We start from the raw sequence: 20,619 nt of genomic DNA on the forward strand, positions 1-20,619 counted from the left end.
GATATATATTATAATTAAAATTATTATACATTTTTCGTCGGCACTCTTGGTTTTAGGTTGATTAATTATGATCACAGTAAAAATGTATTTGAAAAGTAAAAAAAAAAAAAAAAATTAAAATTAAAAATATGAAACAATGATTTATTACCAGATCAAAACAAACATATGAGTTGTGTTTAATATTGTTCTGTGGTTTCATCGACGACAGGCTAAAGAAAACCGCGCTACAAAAAAGGTGGGAACGCGAACGCACCACTGGAATGAACACGTAGTTCTGCAGTGCCTGTTTCGCCGCCACCACGTCATATTTTAGTTTTTCGTTGTCGTTAACATGAGATGTACAACGTCACGATTTTCTGTTATCACCTTAATAATAAGTTGATACTTCTTGATAGTATCGGTCACCCGTTAAAACGAAAAAGTGTGTACGTATTTTATTGTTGACGATGTTCGTTTTAAACTGAGTGTTTTAGTACGTCCTCTGGCGAATTGTATCATAGGCTATTTGAAAATCCGTTTGTCCGTCGAAATCAGCTACCAATGCATTCTTTACTGTCCCGAGGAAACTCGGTACTGGCGTACACACTGAGCGTACTCGTCACCCTCACGTTCGCATGTTTCCTCTCTACCATATTGGTCGATTACCGGACCGGTACCGAGATGCAGACGCTCAAAATCGAAGTGTAAGTATGTCGTTGAATGACCGACCAGTCCTCGGGTCACGTCTGTGTCTATTTGTACGATGGTGGTGTTAACCGATGGATTTGTTTTCAGGAAAAACTTACCAGAGTATGGCGTATCCAAAAAGATCAACGACTTGGGTCACATAACATTCAATCTTGATGCAGATATCCTTTTTCACTTGAATATTATATTAATATATTGATTTAATAGTGTTGTCCAAGTCTATTGTATAGCGATTGATACTCTTAAAAAGGTGTAGTACACAGTATTAAGGTACCTATTCAATATTTTCTTTCCCCTAACTACATAGTATAGAAATGTTTTGATACCTACTCGTTGTACCGTTAATATTGTTTTAAAATCAACATAATGAACTTGGTCCACTATAAATTTCTACCTAAACTATTTTCATCTATCAATTAGTTCAATCTTTAAAAATGTACAATCAATTTTCCCTTTTTGTACAAGTGAATTATAAATTCTACTATTTTGAATTTTCTGGTTTTTTTAATATATTTCTTTTGTCTTTTATTGAAATTTATTAATCACATAACAAATATAGTATATTAATTAACTTAATGCAAACATATACCTGTGTCCTGTATGATTATAATAGTTATCATTGTAATGCTTAAATATATTTTTAATATCTAATTATTGTAAGGTATTATTGACTTAACCATATTTGTGCACATCTCACTAGTTTATTCAATTGGAACGTTAAGCAATTGTTCGTGTACATGACTGCAGAATATGAAACACCAACAAACGCCTTAAATCAAGTAAACCATTTGTGATCATAATAATGTATTATTTATTAAATTACTTATATATTTTGTTATATGTTATAATATTTTATTTAGGTAATTTTATGGGACAAGATTATTTTGAGAGGTGAAAATTCCAACTTGCGCCTTAAAAATATGAGAACAAAATATTACTTTTGGGATGATGGCAATGGTTTAAGGTAATAAATATTACAATAATTTCTTACAATAAAATTCATAATATGTATATATATAATATATATGTATAATATATTTGTTTTTAACATAAAAATACTTAGGTCTAATTTAACACTAACAAACAGATAACAAATACAATGTTAGGTATAATCATATTAGTATATAATGTAATATGCACTGATCAAAATATAATTTTAAATTTAAATTATAAATAGGACAACACAGATTATATTAAGTTAAAAAAAAAAACATCTTTTTCAGTTGATACAAGTTAATATCATGAAACAGTATGCCAATAAATATAAATAAGAGTAAAAACTACTTAGCATATTATTATACTGATTATAAATATAATTCCACCTATATTATGAAAGTCCAATGCTTAAATTAAATCCATAATTTTTATTACTGTTAATTTATTTTGCTATTATTATTTCTACTAGAAAATGTTCATTCAGATTTGATCTCTTTATTAATATTATATGAGAAAAAAAATTAAAATTATGATTAAAATAGATGATAATACAGTTATTATAATATTTTGCAGAGGAAATAAAAACGTCACTCTTACCCTATCCTACAACATCATACCAAATGTGGGTCGACTGCCAATTGTAGGTGCCATTGGATCTCATACATTCAGTTTTCCTTCACAATATACACGATAATGACACAACATTGTTCCTGATTTGAACATATGAATCTAATATTATGTTAAATGTTAATGTATGTTTTTTTCTTCAAAATTATTTTATTATTATCTAAATTTAAGTCCAAATGATTGTGTTCATTATTTGTTTGTATTTTCTAAATTATTATAATGACACAATTATTAATGGCATTTGAATTAATATATTGGGGAATATTTTGATTTAGTAATGGTAATGTATTAAGTTTAAAAGTTTAAGTAGATGCCAAAGTCTGGTCTGGTTCTTTTTCTACAGATAGATCACTGGATATTTTCAATAGTTTTCTAAGCGTCTGTAAAAAAAATATATATATATATTTACACATAATATTCTTGCAACAATCAAACCAAAATAATACTTAATTTATATAAAAATTAAAAAATGTATTTATTCTAAAGTCCCTTTTATCATTTTTCATAATTAATGCTATAACAAAAAAAAAAAAAAAAAAATGTACACATTTCTAGGTATTTAATTTTATGATAATATATACATATTATATCTCATATATCTTACATCTAGTTCCATTAGAGACTAATGGAACTATAAAATACCCTAATATTATTATTTTATTTTCACAAAACCAACAACCCTAATAATGGTGAAAAAACAACTTGAAAAATAATGTTTAATTATGTACAAAATTAAGGAACATAATATGCTAATATACTTTATAATATAGTATAATATTACTTTTTGGTATTATTTTATTTTCTGTCATATAAGAAATAAAAAAAGGAATAATTATTTAATTGTTCATTCATGTTTCGACTTATTGATGGTTACAATAACAGAAAGATTTTAATATTTAACAATGTTTAGGCACCACTAGCTTTTTTTGTGTATTTGATATGAAACTGTTAATACTATCACCAATTAATGTATTTACTATATAAATTTAATTTAATGATACAATTTTTTGTCATTAAGTCATGTAGAACTTGATAAATTATTTTATTTTGTAATAATTGTGTTACTATTCTTTCAAGCAAAAGAATAGCTAAAAATACAAAAGAAATACTATATAGTTATAACTTATAGAATCAAATTACATTTTTTCATAATACAAATGATTTTATTGATCCTGATTTTGTATTTAAAATAATAGGTATAATAAAGAAAATTTTTTTAATATTTAAAAAATAATCTAAAAATTGTGATCCGTGATGTTGAATGAGTTTAAGGTCTAAATTTTCATCACTATGTTTTTTTTTTTTTTTTTATCAAACTTGATACTTTAAAAAAGGACAGAAATAGTTTTGAAATTTAAAACACCATGTAGTTACTAAACTTTGAATAAAAGCTAATTTAGTGTAATATAATAAATCAATGGAAAAACGTAAATAAACATAAAATTAAAATATTTCTATTTAACATTCGATATTTCTATAATACAATATACTCTGTAAAAATAAATTATATTTCTTTGGTATATTTAAATATATAAGAATTAATAATACAATGTAAAGATAAAAATAAACAATATGTAAGAAGTATTATAGTTTTTAAGTGAATCATAGTATAAAAGAACTGTTAGCATGTCAAGAATATGTAATATTTAAGTGAAGTATTTTTTAAATGTACTCATAACTATTTTCAAACAACACTAATGAATTGTAAGCCAAAATTTATATTTACTATTGTTTCCTGAAAAAAAAAACAATTGACGAGTAAAATAATTTAAAAAATGAGTTTAGTCAAATAGTCAAACATATTAATAAACAAAATTGTAAAAAAATAATTAATTGAAAAAGTATAAGACTTAACTAATAGTTGTGGCAATAATTTAAAAATAGAAAAATAGTTATAACATATTGCTAGCACATCACTATTACATATTATGATGATTAAAATTTGATGAAAGCCTTATTAACAAAGTACCTAAATTTATATGAAAAAAAATAATTAACACATACTTGGTTTTCAACTTGTAACCTGCCAATAATTTCTTCCTTTTTGCTTGCTTCTTCAGCTTCCAAACGAGAGGCGAGACTCATGACAGCCATCATTTCTTTGATACGTTCTTCCTGTTGAACGATCAATACATTTTTCTCTTCTATTGTCTGAAAGACAAGAAATAGGGAAATTCATTTTGTGTACTTATTTCTGGAATCAAAAGTATGACTTATTTTACCTTGGCTGCAATATTATTATTAATATGCTGATTAGCACTGCTTTGTGCAACAAGTTGAGAAACCTGGGACCGATATTTGCTCATGATCATTTCTAGTGCAGTCTGGTGCTCAGCAACCATTGCTTTTAATATTCGGTTTTCACGTACAATCTCTTGTAGCTGTCGACTTTCAGTCCGAATAGAGTTGACTAGTTCTTCATGTGGCAGACCTCCTTCTTCCATGTCATTAAGTTCTGACAAATCGTCTGTATACTAAAAAAAGCAACAATGACAACATTATAATTTTCACTCAGATAGACTTTGATACGAAACAACAAATGGCGAGTGCCATTAGGTGGTCTTAAGAGTTAAGATTAGATTATTTTCATAAAATTTTAAAAATTAAGTGAGGCGGGCTTATTATACATCTATTAAACTAATGTTAATTTATGAACTACATTTTTAATTTACACTTTTAGTAATTCTAATATTATGGCCTATGGGGAGAGGAAGTCTAAAGCCTTTTTACCAATCCAAAAGTCTTCATAGGCCCGAACAAATTGTTTGGTACCTATATTATAATAATAATAATATTGTTATTATCTATAGTCACTTGTTTCATGGCGTCGATCTTCTTGTAGACGAACTGAGCCTGAGACAACAACGAATCGGCTGCTGTGTCGTGTTCTTTGAGTTTGGACGCCAATCGCTTGGCGTCGGACAATATCTGCTGTACGGTGACAGACATCGCACCGAAGCACTGTAGACAAGCAAAGAGTTGAGATGAAACACGAAAATAACAGAAATACTTATCGTATTAAAACCGTCTTGGTGATCCTCGGCGGATGTTTACGAGACGACGAGACGTGTGTACAGCAGCTTCTCGGAATGCCATTGACGACGATCACAACTATTATGAGTTACGTAGTTATGACTGTGGACCTCTGAAACAGAATACGCAATCGAGCGTAGGCAGATCAAGTAGGTGCAGACCCTTAAGGTCTATGCAGGCCCGGAGTGGGAAGGCGATTGGCGGTCAAGTCTTAACATATAATCGTTTTTACGTATGCCAACAACAAAATGGACGAAAATTTAACGTGATGCAACACGGTCATCGATCACCAACGTCCGTACTCATACTAAACGCCTGTGCTGCTCGTATCGGTACTCGGCAAAGTACGAATCTGTTATCTCGAGTTGTTTTTTTTCTCAATATTTTGCGCACCACCATTAATGATATAACTATACATCAGCTGTTGCTGCTGTAAAACATCGCTGATTTATTACAAAGTAATAAAGTTTGTTGTCTTTATGTTATGAGGACATCTCAGATCCCTTAAAGTTACTAATTAGGTATCCATTAAAGTGCCCACACACTGCAGCGGTAGCAATAGAATCATGAAATGGTGTTTAAAACGAGTTCGGACCACGGTTATCTAGTTGTTATCGTGGTCCGGACACAATTTTACCTCCACGGCCGATAAAAAAGAATTTTACCTTCATCGCAGCAGTGTGTAGGGACCTTTATGAGACATCCGTAGTCCGTAAATGTCATACGAGTTAATGCGTATTAATGCGTATAGTAAAGAATATACATATATGGTGACTAAATAAAAAAATCCAAAAAGAAGAACATTTTAAAACGTTGTGTTCATCTACCATAAAAACCCTTTTCTAGACCACTCTCTTGTTATCTAGGCTCTCTAGTCTCTAGCCAATATCTTAGATAATACCTACACATTATCCTACCCATTTTGTACATAGATCATTTCCATAGTTGTTTATTGTCACTATAATAGGTAGTTTAAATTTCTATTATCAACTATAAAAATAATTATTTAATTATTTTAACTTCATTACCTACTATCTATGTCACTTAATTTGTCACGATAAAAACACTTTGAACTTAAATCTTAATACATTGAAAATACAGGTATTAAATATTTTAATGTATGATTATTAAAAAAACAAAACTTTAAATATAAATATTTATTAATAATATATTTCCTACATAATATTATCTTGTATCTATTAATATGTGTTAAGTTAAAATTTCGAAGTATAAAACATAAATAAATAATCGAATTATAAATAAACCATTATCACATATCTATAAGCCCATGATAATTTAAAAAAAATAGTGTTCAAGACACTAGGACATAGGCAATGCATAAAAAAGAGTACTGTCCTAGTGTCCTGTGAATCTATAAAAAAGGATGTTTGGTCATCACTCATCATATATAGGTAGGTACCTGTACAGATATACAATGTATTACATGCCATGCCAACAAAATCAAAAATCATTGAAGAAACTTGATTAGACCACATTGAGTGACTGTCAAATAGGTATATCAGTTTTAAATATTGAACATCTTCATATAAAAAACTTAGATATAAAAAATATTATAGCGAGAGTACAAATATGAAAGCAAGAATAATGAAATTTAATTGAGTATGGATTAATGTACCTATTGTAACTATTATTATTTTAAGATTGTTAATTTATAAAAACATGTAGCAGAAGCAATTTCTCGTTTTTTAAAAATAATAACAGTCGGTTATTGCAGCTCGCACATAGATATTTTAATAAAATAGTAATTTTTTTCAGTTAAAATGTTTACTAATCTAATGGAGAAAATAATCTATGCCTATACCTATATACGTTGTGTCAAATATAACCCATGTTATTAATCAATCATAAGTTTTCACGTGTTGTAATAATCAGTTGGATAGTACCTAGTTACTAAAATAATTGTTAACTTGTAAATAATAATAAATTGTAATAATTTATTTGCGTAAATGTAACTATATGATAATTATATTGTACTTATATGCCGTATTGACACTATAACAATATAGTATTCATATAGGAAAATATTTTTGTTCGATTAGCAATATTAAAAAAGTATTTATAATAAGTAATTTATAAAAAAGTGTAAATAAAACCATATAAACACACCTATATGATGTTTGGACTAGGTATGTGACCCATACATTATATTATATTAATACTTATTAAAAAATAAATACATATTTTTGTTAATAGGTATATTATATTATACGCTTTTTATTATTTGGTATATTTATATATACTGATTATAATAAGATGTTGATTATTTTGCTGCTAACAAATTAGCTGTGTTGGTGTAACTATACACAATATAATATAATATATAATAGTTTTGTATATTTTAACAAATTTGTTGGCACTAAATTATAATACTGCGGTCTGCGATTACAATGAAATTTGACAACGGCATTGGTTAATCACGTTTTTTGATTTACAGAGGCATAGAATTTATCTTAAAGTATTGATAAAGCGTATTGCCTATAAGGCTATAAATTATAATTTATGAACAAAAGCTTGAGCCTATATTATAACATGTCCTTATCCCTATACTGGGATAGAGAGAAGCACGTTGAAGTTGAGTGTTAAGTAATGGAATTATTTTTGGAATGCAATAAAATATTTATTTTATGAGTGAACTTTTTGCTTTTGTGTACTGCTCATATCTCATTTCTGCGTATCTGAAAATGAAAAATAAATATTTAAATAATATTTTATAAAAAATGTTAATTATTATATAGAAGTATTGCTTATAGCCGAGTTATGGGTTATATACCTAATAGGGATTAAAAGTCGAAAATAGTTTAAAAATCGTAAGTACTTATAAAATACTAAGTAAGTACTATTAAGTACCTATAAGTAGTTCTATGGAATAAAGATTGTAGTTTTTGTTAAAATAATATACAATTTTGCCAAATGTTCAACAGTTGAATTTCAACTTTAAATGTCTATTTTGCATAAATAATTCTGTAATCATACAATTACTTTAAATAATCAAAATCGATCTCCGATATTTCGGTTTGTACGAGTGACCAGAATATCCACAATAAATGTGACGCAATAGTAAACATGTCCACTTGGTGTTTAAGTGCAGCAACCCTTTCATCATTTTGGTCTAACGATTCACCGGTGTATTCTTCCAAGTACGATTTCAGCCAATCCATTTGCAAATCGACATTTGGATACAATGAAAAGTCAGGTTCTTGTACACCTGTGTAATATGTAAATATTCACATAAATCAACGATAAAAAATAAAATCCTATGTGTAAAAAAGTATAATATTCCCTGCACGTTAGTAAACATTTTCATTATTATATCATAATATTAAAATAATGGCGGATATATCGGTCACGTTTTGAATATGATATAACTGCGATATAAATATCCTCAAAGTTAAAAGGTGAAATTGGCATAGCCGCATAGGAATCATTGGGGAAGGGGCTGGCTTTTGTTTAGGCTAGGTTAGGAAGTTAGAACTCTCAATTATATTTATACGTATTCATGTATTGAGATTTTATACTTTTAGTATTATATAAGCTTATATATTAGGGAGATATTTGAAAGGTACACGAGTCACGAATACTCTTCTATCTTTAACTTTGTGATCGGTCTTTGGTTGAAAATTAAATCTAATTAGCATTTTATAGATATAATCAAAACTGTACTTTTCTAAATAATCGGAAAGGCGATAAACATTTTAATATAAAACAAGTTAAAACAAAATTGATTTTATCTTATGTTCATTCCACTATTATGGTATGTGGTCAGGACGTCAGGTACTTTTCCTATGCAAATGCCAAATGACTACAATATCCAAATTTGATTGATAATATGATATAAATACCAGCAAATTCAATAAAATGATTAGCTATGTCGAACGCCTGATTGTTGAACATGGCGTACTCATAATCGATAAATGCAACGCTGGCGGGATGACCACTCACTGTACTGTCTCTTTGCAAAAGTATGTTGGTCAACAACAGGTCGTTGTGACAGAACACGACTGGACTTCCGATATCCTCCAGCAATGTTTTCATCGTTTCGATATCAGCCCGCAAGCCCTCGATGCCTTGGGAGAATATCTTCCGGAATCTATGCATACAAATATTACTCATGTATTATAAATGGAATCAGATAAAGATGGTTTTAAATACATAATAATATATATTACAAATAGAATATTATAGTTGTGCTTAAAAAACATTTATCTACAGTAAAAAAAAAAAAAAGTATAGCTAAATATTCAGCTAACCTACAGTATAAAATTAAAAATAATGGTTTTCGTTTAAAAAATCTTTTTGTTATACGTTATAAGTGTAAATATAGTAATTCAATATTACAAATTCTTTTAAGTTTACCTTCAAAATACTCCAGTTACAAATATTCTAATTAAAAATATTTCTAGTAATTAATTATCCCTTATTTCATACTAATATTTTTTGATTATTATTTATTCTATTGAAAGTATTACATGATATAAATACATAGTTTTTATTAATTAGTAATAAAAATAATTCAATGTTTTTGACAATGTACTTATATTTCAATTTACCGTATTATCTTAAAATAATAAACATTTTTTTTTTTCAATGAAAAATTATACACTATATCTTTTAAATAGTTAGTATCGTTAGTACGTTCAATGTCCATAATTAAGAATCACTTTTTTCAAGTGTCTATTCGATTTATCGTATACTTTATTTCTTTATATGTATATCATGTTTCTTTCACAAGCGATATTTTGAACGAGGGTATTTTGAGGGTGCACGATTATCTTTTAAAAAACACAACTACTGGCCGATATAAAATTAGGTTTTTACGTTAAAACAATTATCTTCTATAAGATCGAATATAATACATAATAATTAGGGCTCGGATTTTAAAGCATAATAAGCAACTAAAAAAGCAAACGGTTGTTTTTAAAAAAACATGATCAAAAATTAATATGAACTAGTTATAAACTTATAAAAGTTAATAAAAAAATTTTAAATATCAATTGTTTAAATTAAATAAAGAATTAACTACTATGCATTTTTCTAGATTTTCAGAAATGAAACTGACTATTGTCCGACAAAATATTTTTATATGTAGAAAACGAATTCTTTACATCTACTGAAGTGCATACCTCATACAAAAAGTTTCAAATTAGAACAGTAAATCTTAAATTTTGAAATAGTCGATATCGATGTTATAACCATACTGACTGTAAGGTACTGCAGGCTATACGTTTAATTTATTTAATAAACAAGCCGATAATGAAAATAATAATAATCCAATATTTGCATTCTGGGTTTTTACATATTTTCTTATTAATTATTATTTTTTTTATTACAATATCATAATAAACATATAAAAATTCACAGTTGGAATAATTGAAAAAAAAAAGCAAAAATAAATTGGTTTATTTCGAGTCAGAATGACGTGAAACGAATTTATGTATAAAAATTAGATTTTTAGCTCATAAGAATAAGCATATGCTTTAAAATCCAAGCACTAATAATAATTAAAACTATGATTTTTTTATGAACTAACTGAAGGTCATTGGACGGAGAACTAAAACGTTTAGGGATGAGATTGGCGAACTGTTCCATTTTATTCCAAAGTTCGGATTTGATCGCTCCGTCTTCTGCACTTATCCCACTTGTACCTAGCCGATGAAATCTTGCCATTGTTTTAGCCACTAGCCTATAAATGCTCGGGTCCCGGACTGTGGAAGTGGTTAGCGTTTCCCCTTTAATGTATTTATACACCATGCCGTTATTAAATGTTGCATACAAGTCAGGTGCGAGTCCAGCACGATACAAAAACTGAAAAAAAAATAAAAACGTATATGAATATAATATGATATTGTTATTATGAGACATTTATACGAAATTCAAAATATGAATGTGTTCAACAATATTAATTTATGAATATTTTATTATTTAATTTTTTCAAAAAATAATGAGTCCCCTAATCATATTTGTGTAATACTTTAATAATTTATGCTTAATATACAATAATTTTCTTCGATTATAGTTTCCTACATGTTAGCAGCTATATAATATGCTATACAGCGGGGATGGCAAATCCATGACACGCATGCCCGAGGTGGCATGTGAAAATTTTTACTATAATATTATATTATATTAAAGATAATAGGTAAATATATTTACATTTTTTTTTTTTACAATATTGAAATATAACATTCAATATTATAATAATAAAAACAATATAATGTTTTTCATGGAACGCTCTAAAAAAAAAGGTATTTTTTGCCACTTAGTGTTTAAAAGGTTTGCCACGCCTGCTATATAGTATAGCTACTATGGTATAATGGAAATTCTCTAATAATAAATACTGAAGAGTTAAAACTACGCGAAAAATATTGAAATTTACTAAGATAATGAAAGTCTTGGTCTTGAAAAGTAACTATGGCGTTTACTGTTAAAAGAATCAATAATCATTAATACTTAACTAAACACTAAAATAAATTAATATAGCTTATATACAATTGGTACGGCCAATTAGTCTTGATAAAAATTATACGATAATGGCAATACAAATTACAATAATATACGTTTACTATTAGATATGTAATTACTATGGCAGTATAATCTTTTTAGAACTATATCAATCATATTCTACAATAATTATTAATTGTAGTGTACGTTATCGTACAAATATAATACATAATACAGGGTGTAAAGAAATACAAATGACTGGTACTCAATAAGTTGAAATACAAAATATATGGTCAACAAATTCAAAGGCCTATACATAAACAAATTGATTTAATATTGAGATAGGTAAATTTGCGTAATCCTATACTATACAGTTTACATAATATATTTTTAAGATTTGAAAATATTAGGTATATGTTAATAAAAAATGAATATAGTATTAGTGTATTGTTTATATAGGTACTGAGACACAATAGCTTAGATTGCCGCACTATATACGAGTTTAAAGTGCCTGTAATAGGATAAAGTTTAATATTTTTTATATAATATAAATGTACTAATATAGTAAACAAAAGAAAAAAAATACTTTTATTATTATTTTGATTGTTAATGTAACTCCTATTAGATTGTAATTATTGGATAGTATCATAGTTAACTTGTAAACAAATACTAATAGTTGATATAACTCGAATTGCACTGACAACAATACAATTCCACATAATATAATAGTACCTATATATATAATAATAAATTATATAAATATACTCGTAGATATGTATATGACTTGAAAATATCTGCTTTAAGACAAAGTTTAAGAACACCTATACATGGTTATTGTTTTGTGAATATAGGTAGTTGCAGTATAATAGTTGCTTAAGTATGTATTATGTTATCGATATAAAACTGAGTAAACACTAAATATATAATACTTATGATATTTTACCATAAGTATGCTAAACCACATTTTTTTTGATAATATGTATTAATTCAAATTTTGGTTTTTGAAATTTTTAGTATTAGTTATACTTCCTGCTTAAGGCCAAATTTTAAAATATTTAGATTATTTATATAATTTAAAATATATTATGCTGCGATATAATTTTTTTTTCAAATAAGAACCTAACCTTTTTATAGTAAATTGATGATTAGATCTTTTTTTCTTTTTTTTTGAACGCATCTAAATTGAACTTTGAATAAATTTATTATTAAAGGAAATAATGGATGTTGAGGTTGAATCACTTTATAGCCTAGTATACTGTAGAAACAACTAACCTTAAAGTTTTCGAATTCTGCTTTTCTATCAATGATCTGTTCCGTATTTTTGCCGTAGACGCGTACCAGCACACCATCATCTGGATACGAATCGTTGAACAAACCAACCAACTTGTTAGTAATACCATCTGTGAACAACTAATGTTTTATGCACAATTTTGGTGATTAGTTTAATTCCAAATTTTTTGTAAACCATTATAATAAAACTAAGATATAGCTTAAAAACCTTATAAGTATATTTAGTAAAAGTAATATGCGTTATATACATAAGCGTTGTACAATAATATGTGTATAACTATCAGTGGTTTGTTCTAACCTTGTAACGGATATTTTCCAAATTCCAGTCTGGTCTTATCAGTTTCAATATGGCTCGAGATCCATCTTCGATAGCGTCGTCTTCAATAAAAATGGGCAAATTAGGAATAGTAGACATTTAAGGCGATTAAGAGCAATTATGTTTTAAAATTATTCGTATATCTATACGTTTATCGGCACACTACGCGCGATGTAGAAGGTGGAACGCATGTGATGCCGTGATTTCAATCATAAACATTGGCTTCTGATCTCGCCGACCACTTTTTCCCCTCTTATACAAATTAATATAGGTAGTCTTATATATTGTTTATTGAGCCAGAGATATGATAAGGCTACAAATTGTTTTGCGGCTACGTAATTTAATCTGTAAAACAAAAAAAAAAGTAAAAAAAGTAACGGTATTAAATACATATAGGTGATTAACTTATAATTAATTATGTTAATAATCAATGGCATGATTTAGTAAAGCTAGTTTAGGTATATTTATAATAATACCTTATACCTATATATGATAACGTGTATTATTTAAAAAAAACAAATTTAGTTCAACATAAATATTTTGTATTCTGCGGCCACTGCAAGTTGTGATATGACAATATTATACAATCGGATTTGAAAAAGGCTATATATATACTATATACATATTATATTATGTATAATATTTATACCTTGAAAATTGTCGAAGGTTCTTTACTGTTTAGTATAATGGTTACATCTTAATGTATATTGTATATATTATATAGGTATCTAAAATACCATTGTTTCTGAGGAGCTTAGGAATACTTCTATGGAATTTTTTTGTGTTAATTAACATAAGTATGTGCTGCCACGCTGTTTGAGGCAATTTATTAAATATTTGTAACTGTTGTAGCACTTTAACAGGTTTATATTAACCGAATAGTTTTTTGTAACATAACTGGATTTGAATAAATATATTACCTATTTATGTTTTCAAAAACACTTATTTTACTACTGAAGTATGTATAAATTATGAATATTACGTGATTAAATTTTTATAATATATAAATATACACTATTGAGTGTGCCCATGCAATTAATGTACCAAATAGTTATGCGTTTTCAATGTTACTAATATCTACGTAATTTTTTAAATAAGTAGTTTTCATCACAATTCATTATTAAAAGAATCTTCTTATGTAATAATACGAAAATATGCCTATACCTATGTAAAATGTTAATTATAGGTAAGTATTCACGAATACTATAATATACGACTTCAGTGGTTAGCAATTGAATTAAAATGCATAGATATAGCCATATAGGTAATTTAATTTATGCCATTTATTTAGTTAAGCTACAATCATTATTACTAAGAAATCGAAAACATTGTTTAACATTTTTCAATATTTCAAGGTTTATCTACAATTTGGGTTGCATAATATATAATATATTATACAATTATTTATTTTTTTATTAGTTATAATTAATAATCAATGCTGAATTGCTAATAATGTACACGTGGTTAATAAATTGAAACATAATACGTTTTGATTTATAATTTGATATTAAAACATTTTGTAATTTATAGTAAAATAGGTATATATTTTGTTTCATAAACTAAATAAACTAAACTAATAAACAAATTGTACCTAATCACTTATCAATAATAAGTTATTATCTTTTATACCGAGTGATTTTTATAATATAGTTAACTGTAGTAGTATACATTTGCCGATCTATAGAACCAAGCTGGTCAGCGGGTTAGGTCCTAGGATCGGCAAATGTATACGAGTAGTACCTATACTAATGTTAAGGTGTTAACACTCGCATTATGCCCAATTAATGTTATTGGATTTTTTTTTATTTATCATTAAAATTATTAAATTTTTAAATGACAATAGACCTATATATTTTATATTGTATAGTAAAAAGTAATTATGATTTATGACTTAATGTAAATTTGTATGCACGAAAATCAAATTTTGAATAATTAGTTATAAATAGATAATAGTTATATTATTATAAGCGTTTTAAGTCTTGATAAATTTATGTGAGCTGAGTTGTAGTAAAACGACATACGTGGGATACTGGGATACCCCTTCAGTACTACTTATAAGCTATGTAGGTATACTTAAATCAAAAAGTATTTAAAAATAGATCATTAATCATTCAAAACTCAAAAACATTTTCTGCTTAGGTAAATATAATTGTAAACATACGTTGTTATTTAAAAAATTAAAAAACTTAAAATATTACACAAAGAAAAGCATTTACAATTACCTTTACAATTTGAGGTAAAAAGTATTTACTGTTAAAAAAATCAATCTACATATTGAATCTAATAAATTAAATTAATTTGAGATTGATCGTTATTTATTCTTTTATGACAAGAAAAATATATTTACATACGATATACGTGTTATATAAATTAAATGTATTATCAAATAAATTATAAAAACATAGTAAATTTGGTATGAAAAATTTTTATGAGTAATTAATTCAGGTTAAATAAAAATGAATACTAATATAGATACACTTTATTACCCATTATACATATTATATAATAAAATGATAGGTATAAATTTAATAAAATTATAACTTTTAAGTAAAGTTAACTCTCAAAAATAAAAATCAATTTTAAAATTTGTTGGTTAAAATTACTCGTGTATTTTTATTTTTTGGTTTTATCTACAGACACAATTTTATTACGTTGATTAGTTTTCTTCTTTAATGATCGTGTATTTTTAGTTGAAGCAATTTTTTTCTTTTTTCCATCTTGTGTAACATTCAAAGACATGGCATTTTTATCAATATCTTGGGATTTTATTTGATTAGTTTTCTCAATATTTAACGGTATTTTGGAATTTTGAATATTTGCGTTCTCATCAAAAACAGATTTTACATCGTTTTCCGTAGACTTGATTATTTGATTTTCGGTTGATGTTATACCTGAAGTTATTGTTTAATAGTAATATTTAGAAGTTTTCTTTGATTAGTTTACGTAAAATACCAATAATAAGTTTACATATTGCAGTAACTTACAATAATATTTGTTACTTTGTGTACTTACTATTAACGTTGTTTTCTTTATCTAAAATCGAGGCTAACATGGAAAAAGAGTCTTTATTAATAACATTTTTGTACACTTCGTGTAAAGGTGAATTGTCCACAGGTCGCCTTAAAGGGGAAAGGTTTATTTTAAAGTTATCATCATCCACCCTTGATCTCACGATTTCTAATCTTTTCTTCAATAATCCTAACTTTTCATCTGGGTATAGTAACTCTTCGTTTTGATAATCAGAAAATATTGTGTATTGTATAGTTGGTTTTAGATTTTTTGATTTATCTTCAGTATTTCCATCTATGTGTTCTGTGTTTGATTCGGTCATTGTGTTAAAATTTTTAATTATTATTAATAACGTTTGTGTTAACTGTTAATGATATATTATGTAAATCAACAAATTAAAGTTGCTATGCCTATTACCCATGCATTTTTATGAAATGTAGAAACATATAAAGGTAAACATATATAAATTAAGATTTAGGGGTAAATATAATTACTCTTCAATAATATGTTAATATGTCTATAGGTTTCTATAAGTAATGATATAAGAGATTGTATAATATTATATTAAAATATTAATTACCTATCAAGTAATTCAAATATAGGTAGAAGTACTACCTATACTTTCTACTATTAACAACATTTAAATACTAGGTATTATTAAATAATAATAAAGCATAATCAAATAAATTATGTACAAATATTAGGTTTATCAATATTTTTATTATTAATTACGGCAACGACTTTAAACAGGAAGTAGGAACCTCAAAATGAATTAATGAGTAATTACTGAGTATATTGATTAACATGATAGTGTACCTATTTAAAAAAAAAAAATACTATTTTCTCTTTTTTTGAGCTTTAAAATGTAAAATTGGTTCTGATTTTTAGTAATTGTCAATTAATATACCTCATTGTTGAACTATAATGAATAATATATATTATTCAATTTGAATTCAATAATTATACTATTATTTGCTATAATAAAAGTGGCAAAAAGTTTCAAGTTCGCACGAATATATTATTTTTGTTTTGTATTACAACAATAGAACTACAAAATCGTTATTTTTCGTTTAAGTACCTATTGCATTTTATCAAAATTTGAACTTAAAATTTCTATAAAAAATATATTGTGTGATAATATAAGTCATAACATAAAAATTAGAGTTGAATATTGCTAATCGATTTTTAATTAAAGAAATAATCTGAAACAATACATACATAATATAGGTAATACTACCATTTAAGTATTAGAATAAGGCCTCAGGTCTAGAACATAACATATTGTCAGATACAGAGTGATACCTATTAAATCAAATAAGGAAACTTGCAGAAGTGTAAAGCAGCTAGTAAAGACAAAAAAAAAACACTTCATTCAGTATAAACATAGACATAGAAGGGAGCGAGAAGGAAGCCTTAAATTAATATTATATAAACACTTCTAAAAACAGTTTAAGTCCGAAAGCCACAACGTGTAGACCTAGATATGTATTATGGCAAATAAATGTTTAGTGAACTATAATATTGTGTTTTTAATTAATTATTATTTTTTAGTTTAAGAATTGTTCTTTTTTCTCTAGTTAGCAATAAATTCAATACTGATAAATTATAAAGTTCTATAACATAAAAAAAAAAAATTGAAGAATTAGCTTTATTGTTGTATTAGGTAGTGTCAAATGCGAGGTCAAATGTATTTCGTCATTACTTAAATAAAGGTCACTATAATAGATGTCATAAATTAAACATCTACAAATTTCAATATATAGTGGATCCATACCCATTACCCCTGCATCTTGTTATAATATCGTCACCTAAACATAAGTTACGCTATATCATCTGTAGTCCCGTAGACCGTATTCCATTAGACATCACATCATTATTAATATATTAAATACGCGTGTGAATATATAAAAAAAAAAAGAGTTCATGTCTTCTATCGTAAGTATCATGTTCATGTTCAAAAGTTGAGCATGGACCAACTTGAAATTTCTTGGTAGATCATGCTGATAATTAATGAATAATACCATGATTAAAACACTAAACAGAATAATATGATAAATTGCTTACGACATGACAGACGACGTAATTGTGAAACTGTCTTCAATTTCTTTCGTGTAACAACATGCCAAGCCAACACGATACACGTTTTTGATGGCTAGAACACGATTTTGCCCGTTTAACCTTTTTATATGAAAAATATAATTCTTGGTCCCTTGACCGTTTTAGCATATTACAGGGAAAATGTAAATGTTAATTATGTCGTACCGTACTGCCATGTATTAATGTTTTTAAAGTGTACCTAGGGAAAATTATTAAAAGGACAAAACCTACATTTCATGAAGCGCAATCTTGTTGCTTTTTTATGTAATAAGTTAAAATGTGGGCAATCTTACTATATGGTTTTGGATGTTTTGATAGAATATTGAACATATTATACTGTAATTTATAATACCTTTATACCTACCTATGTTTATTAACCATTAAATGTATTACACTATCACTTATAAGTAAAAGTACTTGATAAAATCCATCCAGTATGCTAAAACTCAATTTTTCAGGATACCTATGCAATAAAAAGTTTAAAAAAATATATTGTCATGATTTATATAGGTAGAAACGAATTTTAACATTTTAAAACTATCAAATCCTTTTTTTGAAAAAAATTTGAATCACATTCAATATTTGTGAAATTATCAAATAAAATTGACGTTTTCAATGGTTTGCTACATTATACATTTTTAACTACAAAGAAAGCATTTATTTCATAAACAATAATAGGTTTTATTTATTGTTTATGATTAATATCAATTACTAATAATTCAGGAACAATTAAACCACAAAATTGAAAATTCGGCAAATAAGAGGTTTGAGCCAACGATATAGGTATGACCAAAGGGAGAGGGAGGCAAGTGTCAAAGTAGTTGTAAACAAGTACCTATTAGTGTGCTATTAGTGTACGTAAGTGTCACAAGCGCAGTGCCGTAAATCATAATAATCACTCAAGGACGTCACACCCGCATGTGTTTTCTTCGTTATAAAAAACCGTTAAAATAACATAAAATAACCATCGATAAAGTACAGATAATTTTCTTACCTTTAACTTTGATAATGGTTCAATATATTCCATTAATCTAATAATTAAAGTTTACAGCACAAAATTGAAATTGCTGAATACAAATTTAGTACAAAATATGCAGTACCACAGAGTAAATTTCATTATTATAATGATTAATTATGATAGTATGACAGAGATAACACACACGTACGGGTGTGCTGTCCTTAAGATAATACATACAAAAATAGAAAGATATTTAATAGTTATAATTTATCATTAAATTATAATATATTATCCTAATAATAGGTAGGTAATGATAACGTGCTTACGTGTGGGTGGGTGATACGTTTCCCGACGGTTCTACCCTGTTCTACAAGGGTGTTATCGGGTTATTCCATAGATAATAATGAATTTTATTATCTGTGGGTTATTCGACCGATTGCTCCAGCAGAGGCTGTGTCCGGACTGTCCAATTTTGGGTGTCTTGGCTGTGGTCCCCGTGCGCAGAGAATTTAAACGGATATGGCGACAAGCGGAACTCGTAATCGCGACTCTACGGTCACCGAAGTACTGACCATTAACATTGATCTAAATTAAATAATAAGACAATAGTAATGACCAACGAATGATGTGTGTTAACAAATACGGTGTACTGTCATAGATTAAAAAATATAATATATACATTAATTAACTCGACTGTGGTATAATGACCTGACACAGGAAATATTCAATAATTTACTGTGGTCGACGTTCAACCATTTCAACATGATAGTTTATCTTAGCGGGACGAATGTTTATAAATATTGTTATCAATTTACCGTTATCATAAACACGAAGCCTAGAGAGAACTGATAAGGAGATTAACCTTGCCCCACCACCGCATTACCGCAATAATTTAAAAACGTTCCGAGAAAAACCATAGGTACGCCATACGCGCCACGCGGCGTGTACTTAGGTCGTAAATGCGAATGTCGAATACTTTAGCAACGAGCACCTTAACTTAACAAGTAATTGTCTGTTCTGTATACGTTCTTAAGTTCGTTATGTATTTATGTGGCACAGGAGTAAATTATATTCTATTATTTATATTTGTGAAATTAATCTAAAATATTTTTAATCAAAAGTATTCAAGACACATTGCGTATTTGTTGAATGGTAAAAATGTAAAATAATAAATTTATGCATTTAGCGTACGTGTATCAATGTACCT

General features: G+C 27.1%; 4 protein-coding genes across 7 annotated transcripts; 1 reads left to right on the forward strand and 3 right to left on the reverse strand.

Moving 5' to 3' along the window:
* The first annotated feature begins 354 nt into the window (after nucleotides 1–354).
* On the forward strand, nucleotides 355–2,490 carry LOC114128674 (signal peptidase complex subunit 3). Its single transcript, XM_027993248.2, has 5 exons — nucleotides 355–683; nucleotides 775–848; nucleotides 1,378–1,466; nucleotides 1,548–1,651; nucleotides 2,197–2,490. The coding sequence occupies exons 1-5, from the start codon at nucleotides 541–543 to the stop codon at nucleotides 2,315–2,317; spliced, it is 531 nt and encodes a 176-aa protein (XP_027849049.1). The 5' UTR covers nucleotides 355–540; the 3' UTR covers nucleotides 2,318–2,490.
* Nucleotides 1,701–5,811, reverse strand: LOC114128673 (FGFR1 oncogene partner 2 homolog). 2 transcript variants are annotated; one of them, XM_027993245.2, is made up of 4 exons: nucleotides 5,065–5,749; nucleotides 4,473–4,724; nucleotides 4,255–4,401; nucleotides 1,701–2,630 (listed from the first exon to the last, which is right to left on the reverse strand). In XM_027993245.2, exons 1-4 carry the CDS (start codon nucleotides 5,197–5,199, stop codon nucleotides 2,553–2,555), a joined length of 612 nt encoding a protein of 203 aa, XP_027849046.1. In that variant the 5' UTR covers nucleotides 5,200–5,749; the 3' UTR covers nucleotides 1,701–2,552. The 2 variants fall into 2 exon arrangements, with proteins under 2 accessions (XP_027849046.1, XP_027849048.1); XM_027993247.2 differs by lacking the exon at nucleotides 1,701–2,630 and adding an exon at nucleotides 3,740–3,985 and having other exon boundaries at nucleotides 5,065–5,811.
* Nucleotides 5,812–7,218: 1,407 nt separating this feature from the next.
* LOC114128676 (ethanolamine kinase 1) lies at nucleotides 7,219–20,211 on the reverse strand. 3 transcript variants are annotated; one of them, XM_027993251.2, is made up of 8 exons: nucleotides 20,092–20,211; nucleotides 19,739–19,997; nucleotides 13,331–13,693; nucleotides 13,015–13,152; nucleotides 10,832–11,106; nucleotides 9,144–9,391; nucleotides 8,284–8,509; nucleotides 7,219–7,979 (listed from the first exon to the last, which is right to left on the reverse strand). In XM_027993251.2, the coding sequence occupies exons 3-8, from the start codon at nucleotides 13,445–13,447 to the stop codon at nucleotides 7,922–7,924; spliced, it is 1,062 nt and encodes a 353-aa protein (XP_027849052.2). In that variant the 5' UTR covers nucleotides 13,448–13,693; nucleotides 19,739–19,997; nucleotides 20,092–20,211; the 3' UTR covers nucleotides 7,219–7,921. The 3 variants fall into 3 exon arrangements, with proteins under 3 accessions (XP_027849052.2, XP_050055323.1, XP_050055324.1); XM_050199366.1 differs by having other exon boundaries at nucleotides 19,739–20,164; XM_050199367.1 differs by lacking the exons at nucleotides 19,739–19,997; nucleotides 20,092–20,211 and adding an exon at nucleotides 19,449–19,604.
* LOC114128677 (uncharacterized) lies at nucleotides 15,934–17,175 on the reverse strand. The gene is made up of 2 exons (XM_027993252.2): nucleotides 16,361–17,175; nucleotides 15,934–16,239 (listed from the first exon to the last, which is right to left on the reverse strand). Exons 1-2 carry the CDS (start codon nucleotides 16,677–16,679, stop codon nucleotides 15,962–15,964), a joined length of 597 nt encoding a protein of 198 aa, XP_027849053.1. The 5' UTR covers nucleotides 16,680–17,175; the 3' UTR covers nucleotides 15,934–15,961.
* Nucleotides 20,212–20,619: the final 408 nt, after the last annotated feature.

Source organism: Aphis gossypii, chromosome 2 (assembly GCF_020184175.1).
Source record: "Aphis gossypii isolate Hap1 chromosome 2, ASM2018417v2, whole genome shotgun sequence".
NCBI lineage: Eukaryota > Metazoa > Arthropoda > Insecta > Hemiptera > Aphididae > Aphis > Aphis gossypii.